At 40.8% G+C, this 15,294-nt stretch overlaps 1 protein-coding gene across 1 annotated transcript in view; it reads right to left on the bottom strand.

The window, feature by feature from the left end:
- Window positions 1–2,933: 2,933 nt before the first annotated feature.
- The window catches only part of CAGE1 (cancer antigen 1), a 36,678-nt gene continuing 24,317 nt past the window's right edge, over window positions 2,934–15,294 (bottom strand). The window contains exons 6-10 of the mRNA XM_055570535.1: window positions 10,696–10,776; window positions 10,399–10,506; window positions 6,950–7,054; window positions 6,281–6,351; window positions 2,934–3,006 (exon numbers count right to left, since the gene is read on the bottom strand). Of these exons, the coding sequence (XP_055426510.1) occupies window positions 2,934–3,006; window positions 6,281–6,351; window positions 6,950–7,054; window positions 10,399–10,506; window positions 10,696–10,776 (438 nt within the window). The remainder of the gene's footprint in view (window positions 3,007–6,280; window positions 6,352–6,949; window positions 7,055–10,398; window positions 10,507–10,695; window positions 10,777–15,294) is intronic.

Raw genomic sequence — 15,294 nt, forward strand, 5'->3', positions numbered from 1 at the left:
ATCATGTCCAGGGCCAATTCATCTATGCTTCTAGAGCATCCCAGATGGTCAGACCCATGTGCCAATCGAGAAAAGAATCAATTATCCATCTCTCCCATACATCCTGTGGTCCTTGGCCATCTCTGCCTGGCTTTTCATGATACCTTTGGCATCTCTCAGTTGGTAAAGAATCAACCTGCAATGCCGGAGACCCCGGTTCAATTCCTGGGTTGGGAAGATCCCCTGGAGAAGGGAAAGGCTACCCACTCCAGTATTCTGGCCTGGAGAATTCCATGGACAGTCCATGGGGTCGCAAAGAGTCGGACACGACAGAGTGACTTTCACTTTCACTTTGGCATCTAACATAGAGGCTGTTCACGTGGTTTGTTGAAAGTCACTAAATGTTTATAGGGAGAAGCCCTGGCTTAGATGCTGCATCCCTGAGCCGTGTGCCAAAGAAGGTACGTTCACTGTGAGACAGCCTGGAGGTAAAGGTTATGAACGTCTAGTAGCCCAGGTGGTGAGTGCAGCACTTAGGCACACAGCCCTGCGTGTGGACAGCCTGTGTTAACCTGTCCCTTCCAAAGATCTCACCACGTGTGTGTGCAGAGTCCAGATGCTATGTTAGCCATGACAATATTTGTCTTTCTTGTAGCACACCTTAACTTTCCCTAGAGAACCCCATGGAACTAATAATAATGTCTCTTTTTAAAACTTGATCACTTCCAAAGCTTTCAGAGCTTACATTTTTCAAACGAAGCATGATTATAGCTGCAACTTCCTTTGCATTTCTCATGGTTTGTCTTAAAGTGTATTGCAACTTCTTAAATTTGAGAAATTAACTTTGTTTCAACATTCATATAAGATGTCTTATAAAATTCCTCAACAAAAATAATATCAATAATAATACTTTTTTTTTAAATTATTCATCACTTCCTTTGGGGCCAGATATAAATTCTCCATATATTTCCCCCTTGTACTTGCCTGCCTAATTTAAGTGCAAAGCTAATTTCAGTGAGATAAAATAATTTCTTCCCCTCCATTCAAGGTATATCTTCATTCAATAATTATACCTCCACCCTGGCTCTGGGATTTATCAAAAAGATAATATATTTGTTATGTACATTCATTTTTCCAATACATATTACAAAATCAGCTTCTCTGGTTCATTTTTTAAAACTCGGAACTAATTCCTCAAAATATGTTAAGGTGGAAGTTACAAGGGTCAGATCTCCTGTCACCTGGGTTTTAATTCCAAACAATTTCAGCATTAGTCTTTTTAAATTTGATTGATAGTAGGGAGAGCATGCCTGGCCAGAGAAGAAAAAAAAGTTGGGGTGAGATAAGAGAACAATTTCATAATGTTATTAAAGGCCTGGCAATAGGCTTTCCTGGTAAAGATTCAGTGGTAAAGAATCCACCTACCAATACAGGAAACGTGGGTTTGATCCCTGGGTCAGGAAGGTCCCCTGGAGAAGGAAATGGCAAGCCACTCCAGTATTCTTGCTGGGAGAATTTCATGGTCAGAGGAGCCTGGCAGGCTACAGTCCATGGAGTTGCAAAGAGTCAGATGTGACTTAACGTCTAAACAACAATAATACAAGACTGTTGTGCTGTAAGTATGAAAATTGGCAGATATTCAGAAAAGAAGACACTGTATTCACTTGTTTAAGTTATATTAGAATATGTTTGATTGTTCACAGGAAGAAATTAGAAGAAAAATAATCACATACTTTTGGATTGTAAAGTTTCACTACTTATACAGATTTTAATGTATCATTTGTGTGGATCGATCTGGGTACAGTACTCAGTAATGACTCTGCTCCTGGAGAGGCTGACAAAAATGATTAACTGTTAATCTTCAGTTCTGTTTAATCTAAATCATTTCTATTTCCTTCTAAAATAACTGGCATCTAAAAATGAAAGGAAAAAAATAAGTTTGCAGGACAGACATTTGGGAACAGAAGAGCTAACTCTTGATTACATGTGGAATTCTTGATCACATACAGAACTCCTATTCCATAAACAGTGCGTTCTTGATTACATACAAAAAAACGGGTGCAAGGAAAACCTACAGATAAACTCCACAGATAATACTAATACTATATTTTAATCAACATTTTTGTTTCAAACCGTTGGGACATCAAGGGGACTAATACAATTAAGGGAGGGGCTTCCAATTGCGGGACCAACTATAATCACAGCCCAGAGGCCCTTATCTGGGGCAGAGGGGTAAGCTGTGCTGAACATTACTGAAATATAACTTTAGGAACTCTTATTTAATCTTGTGTAATTTGACAATGACATGGAAACATCACATTCTTTATAATGATCGTCAATCAGTATGACCTACCACGGTCAGGGGCTTCGGATGACTTCTTGGTCTGCAGGAAACAGAGAGAGCATAACGTCAAAGAAAACAGAAGCAGGTGGGGGTGGGGGTGGAGGAGGGTTAAGACAGAGAACTGGTGAACGTCGAATGAGCATCTTAGGAACTGGACCAGAAAGAGTTCCATTTCAACATCCTATGATGGTCCTAATCAACCCCTTAGGGTTTGGGCATACACCTTGTAGCATCAAATACTGAGACCTGAGAGTCTTCTATTAATAACGTAACAGATTATAAGATTTCATACCAGTGGAAGAAAATCTGATCATAAGATCTGGGTAAGCTGTTTTATTGTAAACTAAATCTTAGTTCATAATCTGCATAGTATTTTTCTTAGAAATGATCATAAGTTCCCTGAGGGCAGTGAATCTTGCTTTGCAATTCAGGTCCTACAAAAAGGCATGAAGCAACTATTTCACTCTAGGCAAAATACCAAGCACTTTTACATAATTTATCTTGTTTGTCTCAAATTAAGACAAGGAAAAAGGTGTTTTTTAAAAATGTTTAACATTATTATGCATATATTCTAAAGTTAAAGACATTATCATTTAGAAAAAGAAACAACTTACCTTGGTTTTCTGACTCTCTCTCTGGACCTTCTAATTAAATCTTCCAACTGTTTATTTCTCTCTTCTAAACTGAAAGAAGAAACAACTGAAGTTTATGATTAAAATGGACTTTTCTAAGCTAACTTCACTGGAGGATTTAAGTAAATAAATTTAATGATGGTCTAGCTTTCTATACATCATCCACCCATCTTGTGTCTGTTCAGGAGTGCAGTTGTGTCCAACTCTTCGGGACCATGGACTGTAGCCCGTCAGGCTCCTCTGTCCATGGGATTTTACAGGCAAGAATACTGGAAGAGGTTGCCATTCTCTCCTCCACATTTTCCCAACCCAGGGGTCGAAACTGTGTCTCCTGCATCTCCTGTTTGGCTGGCGGAGTCTTTACCACTGAGCCACCTGGGAAGACAGCTATATGGGAACTTGGAATTCTTTCCTAGCAACTCAAATTATTTAATTAATTTTTCCCTTTAAAGGTTCCAGTGGTGAAGAAGGAGAGTGATCCCTCCTTCCCAGCCCTCTTTGCCCCCACATCCTGGATGACCACTCATCTGCTTTCTTTCACTATAGTTCTGCACCATCTAGAATTTTGTGTAATGAAATCTTACACTCAGCCTAATTATTTTGCAATTCACCCACACTGTTGCACCTACCCAGAGGTCATTTTTTTTTTTTTATTGTTGTATAGAATTCCACTGTGTGGCCATGTCACAATTTGTCTGTCATCTCACCATTTGAGGGACATTTAGGTTGTTCCTAGGTTGGGGCTATTACAAATAAGTAAGTAAGTAAGTAAGTGTTAGTAGCTCAGTCATGCCCCACTGTTTGCAACCCCATGGACTGCAGCCCACAAGGCTCCTCAGTCCATGAGATTTTCCAGGCAAGAATACTGAAGTGGGTACCTTGAAATTCTCTTTTGTGTTAACACATGCGTTCTTTCTTCTTGGATCCATACACAGGAGTGGGTTGGCTGAATCATACATTGGGTATATTTAACTTTTAAAGAAGGCACCAAATTGTTTTTTAAGAGGTTGCTCCATTTTACATTTCCACCAGGAGGCTATGAGCATTTCAGTTGCTCCATGTCCTGCCAATACCTGGTATGGTCAGTCTTTTAGGCACGCTCATAGGTGTGTAGTGGTCTTCACTGGGCTTTAATTTGCCTATTAATGATGTTGACTATCATTTAATGTGCTTACTTGTCATCCATGTATCTATCTTCTTGGTGAAGTGTCTGTTCAAATCTTTGCCCATTTTTATGGGGTTGCTTTCTTATTCTTGGGTTTTTAGAGTCTGTTATGTATTCTGGTTACAAGTTCTTTAGCAGATATATGACTTGTACATATTCTTTCACATTAGTCTTTTCATTCTCTTAATGAATGTCCATGGAAGAGCCAACGTTTTTAATTTTGATGAAGTACGATTATCAAAATTTTCTTTTATGAATCATGTTTTTGGTATCATATTTAAATCACTGCCTAACCCAACATCAACCCAACATCAGAAACTTTTTCCTATATTTTGAGAATTTTTTACACTTCAGCTCTTTCATTTAGGTCTAGTATCCATTTTGAGTTACTTTTGCATGTGATACAAGGTATAAATCAAAGTGTTTATGTTTTTTTTGTTTGTTTGCAAATGGATGGCCAACAATTTCAGCATCCTTTCCAAAGAATGTATGTATGTGTATATATATATGTATATACATATATATATGCATATATATATGTATAACTGAATCACTTTGTTGCCCAGCAGAAATTAACAGAACATTGAAAACCAACTATATTTCAATAAAATATATTTAAAAGATAAAAATAAAATCTAGATCAGCTTGGGGAGAAATAAGTTTTAACAATATTGAATCTTAAGATTTCTGAAATAAGTACACCTTCTTATATATTTGTCTTTATTTTATCTTTATATTATTGAATATACTATTTTATATTTATATTGTCTTCTTTATTTTTTTTACACATCAAAGATAATTGTTTTATTTAAAAACGGAAATATTTATATGTTTGTGTTGCAGCCCTTATGGAAAAAAAATTTTTTTTTAAGTCCTTTGATTTGAAATTCAATGTAAACAAGTACACAATCTTAAACCATAAATTCCAATTTTTTTTCCTCTGTGTTTAAATGATGTGAAAGCTTTTGTTCTGTTCAAAGGGATCTGTGTATTTGAATTACAGCAACTTCTCAGAAACTTCTTCTCTGGTCTTGTCTGTTGTTTAGTCACTAAGTGGTCTCCAGCTCTTTGGTGACACCATGGACTGTAGCCCGCCAGGTTCCTCTGTCCATGGGATTTCCCAGGCAAGAATACTGGAGTGGGTTGCCATTTCCTTCTCCGTTCTTTATTTTTTAGTGAGGTAAAATTGGTATATATTATTATATAAATCTCAGGTGTACGGCATTATAATTTGACCTCTGTATGCACTAATACCAGAGAAGGCAATGGCACCCCACTCCAGTACTCTTGCCTGGAGAATCCCAGGGATGGAGGAGCCTGGTGGGCTGCCGTCTCTGGGGTTGCACGGAGTTGGACACAACTGAAGTGACTTAGCAGCAGCAGCAGCAACAGAAGTCCAGTCACCATCCGTCACCACACAGCCCACCCGCTTCACCTGTCTCCCCCGCTCACCACTCCCTTCCCCTCGGGTAACCACCAGCAGGTTCTCTGTATCGATGACTTTGCTTTTGTTTTGTGTGTGTGTTTTATCTACAATTTCTTTCAGTTATCTTGTAGTGAGTTAGCACTATACAAAGCTCCTATTTTAGGGGGTGTAAGATTAGACCTTTTGCTTAAGCTCTAATGACAGCAAGCGCTGTACAAATGAAATTGGGAGAAGGGTGGAGGAAAGAGCATGTAAGAAATAAAGAGAATAAATACGTGGAAAAACTTTGCAGAGTTTAAAACACTAATTTTGGAATATTTTACGCTGAATCTCAATAAATGAGAAAGTCTATTTGGTACGTGATACGTTTCATTTGGGGTGCATTCAAAACCTTATATGGATAAATTCTAAGGATAGCAAGGTTATTTTACTTGAACCCTGTGGTGATAATCTTCTAAAATTCTTGGATGTTTCTCACTAATTCCTTAACCTGGCTCCCCACCCACCCACCCCCACATCAAAGGGAGTTCTGAAAAGGAAGAGGAAACTCTGGGTGTTCAAGTAATCCAGACATTAAATAGAATAAACACATTATTGAAGAATGGTCTTCTTTACTTACAAAATGGCACATTTCCCTCTTTGTAGGAGTCTAAAAGATGAACTCAGCAAGTCAGAAAGTGACGTATATACCAGCAAATGTTTACAAAATTAAAAATGATGTTTTTTGAACTTACTGTGCAATCTGGGAGTGGGATATCACAAGTCTTTGGTCAGCACATTTGATTATTTCCTCATAAGATGTAACCTTGGGAAACATTAGCTAAAACAATTATTCTGTGATCGATTCTAAGATATTTACTTAGTTTTGTTCATTTTTTTGCTTTTCAAGAATCTGCACAAGTTGAAGTTCAATTATATGACTCCTGTGAATGAAGGTTTTACAACTGGCAGAACATCTTCCTTGTATTTTGAAATCAGGAATATGGATACAAATAGAACTGAACTGTGCCTGTTCACCATGCAGAAAAAGTGTCGAAAAAAGGACAGCTGTAGTGAGACAACTGTGATCCATACAAGCAGTGTCTGTGTCAGCCCAGGGTCAGAGTCCACAATGCGGTTTTAAAAGGAAACCAGAACACTATGTTGGCAAGATTTAGAAGGACCCTCCAAGTGAAGCGGTGAGGCTAAGACTAAGAAATTGCTGACAACAGAAGGCTATATGCACACATACAGTTCTTTGCTAGCTTTTAGCTAAAAGGAAAATAACACAAAGTCATGATGAAGTGAATGGAATTGAGACAAATGTGTTACGTCATCCCTCAGATCCCTTTTTTGCATCCAAATTCTAATGTTTTAATATTTGACATAGTTTTAAAAATATATGTGCATAAGAAAATCTGTACCTTATTTATTAAGTTGCCTAAATGTCTTTGACACTTGTCATTTTCTTCAGTGAGTCTGTTGCAGTGGTCTTCTTTTGTCTCTAGAAGATTTTCCAATTTTGCAATCTATGGAGCAACATCAGCAAAAATGATAACTTGGAAACTGCCATGAAAATCATGTATTGATGTTAAGAACAATGAGAACAGTGAGCTATACTTTATTTCAATATTCCCTTACACTGATTTGTACCATAGGTGAATTGAGGGAGGCTGTTAGTTAGACTGCAGTTAGAACACATGAGCAGAAATTTAAATGGTGTTTCAGCTTTTCTACATTTTAATACAATGAAATAGCTTTGCAAACAATTAGACACTTGCTAGTAAATACAAGTACTTATTAGTCCCAAGTCTTTTCTTTCCGTTCATAACCAATGGATAGACTATCTTCTTTTCATATATAACCAATGGATATTTGATTCTCTCTGAAGCACTGATATGCTGCTTGATGACACATTTTCAGGTTTCATCAATATTCTCATGTGTATAAATGAGAGTTTTTAAAAGGTCCAGCTCAACATGTGTCACATTCTGACTTATAGTCCAATTTTTTTTCTTTGTTTTTTGGATTTTTAAATTTTTTGGGGGGGTCCAATTTTTATTTGCAAAAAATTAATATTAACAATTTAAATATTGTATTCTTGCATTAACAATTTAAAATTTGTATTTCTAAAAATGATATCTAGGATAAATTACCAATAAAGAGTATTCACAAGTTCCCCCGCAGTTACCTTAATTTTCAAAGCAATTATAGAAGAAAAAGGACAGAAATGTTCCCTTTAAATAACAATGTTAAGAGTGGCCATTGATTTTCTAATATTTATTTAAACATTTATTTACATATGTTTACAAGTCTGCCCTACAGGAAACAATGGCGGAACAAATTTTCTGCAGACACAGCAGCTTTCTTGCTCTTTCCCTTTACATAGATATATTAATGGGGACAATATCAAATATCCCATTCTTCTGACTGCACATGTTATTTAAGGCAGGGAGTACAGATATTGCCTCAGTTTAGCAGATAAACCCAAGGTGAAGAGAATTTAAAACGCTTTTTAAAGGACATGGCTAGAAGTAGAGAGAAGAGGGCGGCAGAGGCTGAGATTGTTAGCACCACTGACTCAACGGACATGAATCTGAACAGAGTCCGGGAGACAGCGGAGGACAGGGAAGCCTGGCGTGCTGCCGTGCATGGGGCCGCAAAGAGTGGGACACAACTTAGCAGCTGAACACCACTACCTTGAACCTCTGTGTCGAGAGCAGCTCTTCCTTTCCTCTCCATCCCTTTCTGTGTGCCAGTCCTTTATGGACTAGCATTTCTCACGTTTGGAATTTTTATCACGGTCAGCTTGATGTGCTTCTTTACCCTCTCAGGAGTTGTGTGGTCTAGAAGCTTGCTTTCAGGTGGGTTCAGGTGAGACACCACGGACAGTGCCCGTTCCATGCCTCAAGCAGTCAAGGGCACACCTCACCTTTTGTGCGGTTAAGCTGGACAAGAGGGCTCTGGTGTGGGTCATTAAAAGTTTCTTGTAAGTCTTGAACTTACAGGTTTTAGCAGCCATTCTAAGTGCCTAGATGCCTTATTTTATTCAGGGATGCAAGATGTAATTTTCTATAGGTGTGTCTTCTGCTTTTTTTTAAGATTTTTTTTTTAATGTGGACCATTTTTAGTCTCAGTTGAATTTGTTACAATACTGCTTCTGTTTTCTGTTTTTTTATTTTTTTGCCCGCGAGGCATGTGGGATCTTAGCCCCCAACCAGGGATCCAAGTGGCACCGCCCTCATTGGAAGGCAAAGTCTTAACCACTGCACCATCAGGGAAGTCCCTCTTCTGCTTTTAACAGCTTACATTCTCCAATGAAGAACTCTCCCTCATGAGTTATTCGGTTCCTCTGAAATATAGTTTGTACAACAAAGTCTGCAGCACATGTAAGAGGCAACATAGTGTGTCTGAGACGCTGCCATTTGTGAGCGTTTTCTCACTTCAGCTTCCCACCCCAGGGGAGACCGGGGTCCACTCCAAACCTCTTTTGTGCCTGAAGCTCAGAAGCTGCTAACAGGGCCTGCCCCCCTTTCATCCGCCCCCTGCCAGCCCGTGGGCTCTCCTCTGCGCTTCTCCCACCTGGATGTCACGGAATCCTTCTCTTTTTAAAAAGGTTCCCTTTAGTCCTTGCAAACAGCTATCTATATATCGCACCTTTTCTAGATTCCTTGGAGGCAGGGCTTCCGTTTGATGTAACTTTCCATCAATATCTCCATACTGACTAGCCTTGCTTACCCTTTCAAGGAAGTCAATAATTACCTATATAATGAAGAAAATTAATGAAGTAGAAAGGAAGAAAACTATAAGCCCTCACAGCATCGGGCTTTTCCTTCTCTTATGCAATGAATTTAGCACAGAATGCTGACCTTTAACAATTTAGAAATACGATAGACTTCTCTAAAGATGAAAAAAGAAATTATGGGGGCTTCCCTAGTGGCTTAGTGCTAAGAATCCACCTGCCAGCGCAGGAGACACGGGTTCGATCCCTGGTCCGGGAAGATCCCACGCGCCGCGGAGCAACTAAGCCCATGAGTTGCAACTACTGAAGCCCTGCACGCCTAGAGCCCGTGCAGTCCACGCTCTGCAACAAGAGAAGCCTGAGCACCGCAACTGGAGAGGAGCCCCGGCTCGCCACGACTAGAGAAAAGCCTGTGCAGCAATGAAGACCCAGCACAGCCAGAAATAAATAAACGTTAAAAAACCAATTAAGTTAACTAACCTCTTTTTCATTATATAGTGGGATCCAAATGGATTGTAACTTTCTAGATACCAAGATATTTTAATTTTCTTCCCACAGATTTTTCCTCTTTTAGCTGCTTTTATCTTCTTTTTTCCAGCTTTATCGATACATAACTGATGCAACCGTTGTGTAAGTTTCAGGTGTACAGCATGTTGATTTGATACACTGATATATTGCAAAATGATTACTGGCATTAGCTCCACCCCTCCCACAATCACCACTCCCCTGTGATGGCTCTGGGTGCCATCCAAAGGACGTGTGCTGTTTCCCTGGCACCCCCTTAATCGCGATTGCTGTAAACACCTACTGCTCTAAGAATGGTGGTCGTATGTGCCACAATATAAATGTTCTGCATTCAGTATTAAAAACTTGCACATACTTGAAAATTTCTGCATTTTGAAAGAAAAAAAATTTTCTAAACATAAATCATGTGGGACAATATTTAAAATTTCAAAACCTGAGAGTGCAAACTTCAGTTCTATATTTGTGGGGGTGAATAATACTGCTACTATGCCAGCGTGTGACCATTTCAAGGAGCAAAGTTTTTGAAGGTAGATCATTTCCACAACTCGTTATTAAGACAGTGTTGTGAATAAAAAGGCTAGCAAAGCAATGAAAGGTGTTTCTTACCAAAAAATCAAGCTCCTTGTTTAGGTTGTGGGGCTGGTTCAGTTTGGCTCCCAGTACAACAGGCACGTCTCTGACATTCTTGGCTTCCTTGGAGTCAAATTCTGTAACCTGCCATGAAACACGTTTGTGTCCACTTCCAATATGCTCACTTTCCTTGGAACATTTGACAATGAATATGCTATCAGTTAAGCCATCAGAGAGCTCTCCGGTGGCGTCAATAACAGAAAGCTTTCAATGTAAGATCTAAAATTGCATTTTTGTATTAGAGAAACAGTACACAGTGAATGTTTAACTCACCCCAGGAACCTGATGTTGACATGATTTTTCGTTAGCAAGTAACTCTCTGAAAGCTGCGATTTTGTCTTTATGTTTCAGTAGCTAAGGAAAAAGGCATTTTCTATTTCAGAGACAGGAAATAAGACTACGTTCAGTAACATTTCTAATAAAATCACCAAACCATGCACAGCCCAATCCCTGTCTCAAAGGTGTCTTGTATTTTGAGCTCCTGTGTAGTAGAGTTCACACAACATGCCTGAGACTGCTGTCCCCAGAAAGGCCTGCTCTCCAAGGTGCCCCCTGACTGGCTTCTCGGAAGCTGGATCGTGGGAGGGTCTCCATCACTTCCCGATATGAAGGCTCACTGTGTCTAACCTATTTGCACAGAGGATGTGGTTTATGCTGAACGCCTCCTTCCCCTGGGAGAGTCTGGGGTTTTGGTACGTGGCAGGCAGAGGGTGCCTGCCTACGCGGCCAGCCTCCGCTAGAAACCCTGGACCCTCAGTCTCCAGTGAGCTTCCCTGGGAACTCTTCACATGGGCTGCACAGCTCACTGCCAGGGAAGGGAAGGGCACCTGGTTTCCTCTGGACTTTGCTCCACGTGCTTTTCCCCTTTGCTGGTTTTGCTCTGAATCCTCTCGCAGTAATAATACCTCATAACTGGGAGGGTGACTGTGTGCTGAGTCCTGTGAGTCCTGTAAGTCACCAAACATGAGGGAGGGCTTGGGAGCTCCGCAGAGCTTATTCTAATACCCAATTGCTTTTACAGCCAGGCTATTAAGACTCTGCTTTAAAGAAAAAAATTAGCGAAATTTTTCTAGATACAATTTAGTATCATTTCTTGTATGTTCCATATAATAATAATAGATCTTTAATATTCAATATTTCTAACTCCTCCAAATATCAGTGATAAAGTATGCTGTACAGAATTTTTTTTTATCATGAACAATTTCAAAAAAAGAGAAAAAACTAATGAAGCCCCATATAACTATTACTCAGCTCCAATTATTGACAGTTAATGATCAAGCTTGTATCATTAATACCCCAAGCACTTCCTCCTCCCTGCAACTCCCTTCACTCAATCAAATGACAGACATCACATTATTTTGTCTGCCAACATTACAGTAATGACACAGAAATTTACCGAGAACATAAATATCTGAAATTGTATTTCTGAAACGTCCCTCTTGGGCTTCCCTGGTGGCTCAGATGGTAAAGAATCTGGTTGCAATGTGGGAAACCTGGGTTCAACCCCTGGTTTGGGCATGGCAACCCACCCCACTATTCTTGCCTGGAGAATCCCCATGGACAGAGGAGCCTGGCGTGCTACAGTCCATGGGGTGGCAAAGGGTCAGACACGACTGAGCAGCTAAGCACAACATCCCTTTTGAACCCTCAACTAGGCTTCTTTTTGAAGGTTGGTTTAAGAAGTAGAGACCAGTAGTTTTTCTGCATGCCTGTTTGTTCCTTGGTCCTTTTCTCTATAGGTTAGCCAGAAGATAGGTTCTCCAGAGCACTTGCAACAAATTTCCTATCCACCTCACAGTTCAGAGAAGCCATTTCCTGCTAGTACAGTATTGAAATTGAATCCCAGATTTACTATTCAGCCAGGTAAACTGGTCACTTCTGTTTTCCTCTCAGATTAAAAATGGCTCCTGTTTGAGTCCTATTATCATTTTCCCGACTGAGAGTCACAGCCTGCCGGCATAAGTCCTTTGGAAGGCGGTCACCATTACAGCCATTACCCCTACCATGGTTTGGCCTCAGGCCAAACTACAGTGAAGGAACACAGCCCCACCCATCAGCAGAAAATTGGATTAAAGATTTACTGAGCATGGCCCTGCCCACCAGATCAGATCAGATCAGTCGCTCAGCCATGTCCGACTCTCCTCGACCCCATGAATCGCAGCACGCCAGGCCTCCCTGTCCATCACCAACTCCCGGAGTTCACTCAGACTTACGTCCATCGAGTCAGTGATGCCATCCAGCCATCTCATCCTCTGTCGTCCCCTTCTCTTCCTGCCCCCAATCCCTCCCAGCATCAGAGTCTTTTCCAATAAGTCAACTCTTCGCATGAGAACAAGACCCAATTTCCCCACAGCCAGTTCCTCCCATCAGGAAGCTTCCACAAGCCTCTTATCCTCATCTATCAGAGGGCAGACAAACTGAAAACTACAACCATGGAAAACTAACCAAACTGATCATATGGATCACAACCTCGACTAACTCAATGAAACTATGAGCCATGCCATGTAGGGCCACCCAAGACAGACGGGTCATGGTGGAGAGTTCTGACAAAATGTGGTCCACTGGAGAAGGGAATGGCAAACCACTTCAGCATTCTTGCCTTGAGAAACCCAGGAATAGTATGAAAAGACAAAAAGATATGACCCTGAAAGATGAACTTCCCAGGTCGATAAGTGCCCAATATGCCACTGGAGAAGAGCAGAGAAACAGCTCCAGAAGGAATGGAGAAGCTGAGTCAAAGAGGAAACAAGACCCAGCTGTGGATGTGTCTGGTGGTAAAAGCAAAGTCCGATGCTATAACGAACAGTATTGCATAGGAACCTGGAATGTTAGGTCCATGAATCAAGGCAAATTGGAAGTGGTCAAACAGGAGATGGCAAGAGTGAACATCGACATTCCAGGAATCAGTGAACTAAAATGGACCAGAATGGGTGAATTTAACTCAGAGGACCATTATATCTACTACTGTGGGCAAGACTCCCCTAGAAAAAATGGAATAGGCCTCATAGTCAACAAAAGAGTCCAAAATGCAGTACTTGGGTGCAATCTCAAAAATGACTATGATCTCTGTTCATTTCCAAGGCAAACCATTCAGTATCACAGTAATCTAAGTCTATGCCCCAACCACTACTGCCAAAGCAGCTGAACAGTTCTATGAAGAACTAGAAGACCTTCTAGAACTAACACCAAAAAAAAGATGTCCTTTTCTGCCGGGAGCCGGCGAGAGACATTCCACTCATGACAAAGGTCATGAGGAAGGAGGCTCGGCATACGCAAAGGCGGGATCGAGCCTCGGGAGTGCCCCCGGATATTCTCGAGCATCTACCCCCTAAAAACCAGAGTCTGCCTACTTTATTGCTTTGTGCTCTCACCTCTGACTTTACTGGGGGCTGTCCCCCACCACCATCTCACTCTCTCTGTCAAAGAGTTAACTTACAGCTCCAATTAATAAAGTTCCTGGGCAATTAGGAGTGTTTAAATCCAAACCCCTCAGATGGCTCTCTAACTCGCCTGACAAGTTTACCCGGACACCTACAGCTATGCATACGATTGTTTACAGTCTCCCAGCCTCCAGAGGCACAGGAAGCTTAAGATATTCAAATAGCTTAGAGCCTCTCAGAGAATTAGAAACTGTCAGAATAAAACTAGTAAAAGATTTCATTGATGAGCCAATGTTTGTTGCCAAGTTTTCACATCCCCTGAATTGTATCCTTGAATGTGCATTAATTAATATAGTTGGTATGTAGAAAAAATAAGTAGTGGCCTTGGTGTTAGTAACTTTAGACCCTTAAGGTAGTAAATTCTTTCCTTTGTAAACCCATTACACATCCACCCTATAGGAACGTAATCTTATCTTCGGAAGATGGCGCCAAACCTTAAAATAATTACTCTTAGAGAAAATAAGTCTTTGTTGATAAGTCCTTGTCAAGAGTCATAAAATGTTAATAGGCCTCTGGCCAGAAGATGATGTAAATCACCTAAACCATTTGTATACGATAAATTTACAGGAAAGAAACCCTGGTTTTTGATAAGCATCAAAGACTGCTGACTTCGCATCCCCTATTATCCTCTATGTGTAACTTAGGGTATAAAAGCCCCTGTTGAAAATAAAGCTATGGGCCTTGCTCACCAACGCTTGGTCTCCCCATGTCATTCTTCCCTTTAACTTCCAGCTGAGTGTCCATCTGGAGCGCGGATATCCTCTGCGACCATTTATTTGCCTGGGCTTCTAAGACCCACTCGAGAAGGTGTCTACGGTGGGGCACCTTCTGCTATTCGAGAGGGCGCCTGTGGCCTCTGTGGTCAGAGCTAACCTGGTGTCACGGGTTATATTGATTTTCCGTGTAAACCAAGCCACTCAGCTTCTTTTCTCCACTGAATTTTCCTACTGAGCTATCCTCATTCTATTACTCTTTATTATCTCTAATTAACATTTGAATAGGTCACCTAGCCGTCTCTCCTTCGAATACCCTGGATCAGCCGGGGCTGGACCTCGGCACTTTTCATTACAGTGGCTGCTGCTGCTGCTAAGTCGCTTCAGTCATGTCCGACTCTGTGCGACCCCATAGATGGCAGCCCACCAGGCTCCCCCGTCCCTGGGATTCTCCAGGCAAGAACAGTGGAGTGGGTTGCCACTTCCTTCTCCAATGGATGAAAGTGAAAAGTGAAAGTGAAGTCGCTCAGTCGTGTCTGACTCTTAGCGACCCCATGGACTGCAGCCCACCAGGCTACTCCGTCCATGTGATTTTCCAGGCAAGAGTACTGGAGTGGGGTGCCATTGCCTTCTCCGTCATTACAGTGGACTGGAATGCAAAAGTAGGAAGTCAAAAGATACCTGGAATAATAGGCAACTTTGGCCTTAGAGTACAAAAT

The sequence above is a fragment of the Bubalus kerabau genome, chromosome 3 (assembly GCF_029407905.1).
Source record: "Bubalus kerabau isolate K-KA32 ecotype Philippines breed swamp buffalo chromosome 3, PCC_UOA_SB_1v2, whole genome shotgun sequence".
In the NCBI taxonomy this organism is placed as follows: domain Eukaryota; kingdom Metazoa; phylum Chordata; class Mammalia; order Artiodactyla; family Bovidae; genus Bubalus; species Bubalus kerabau.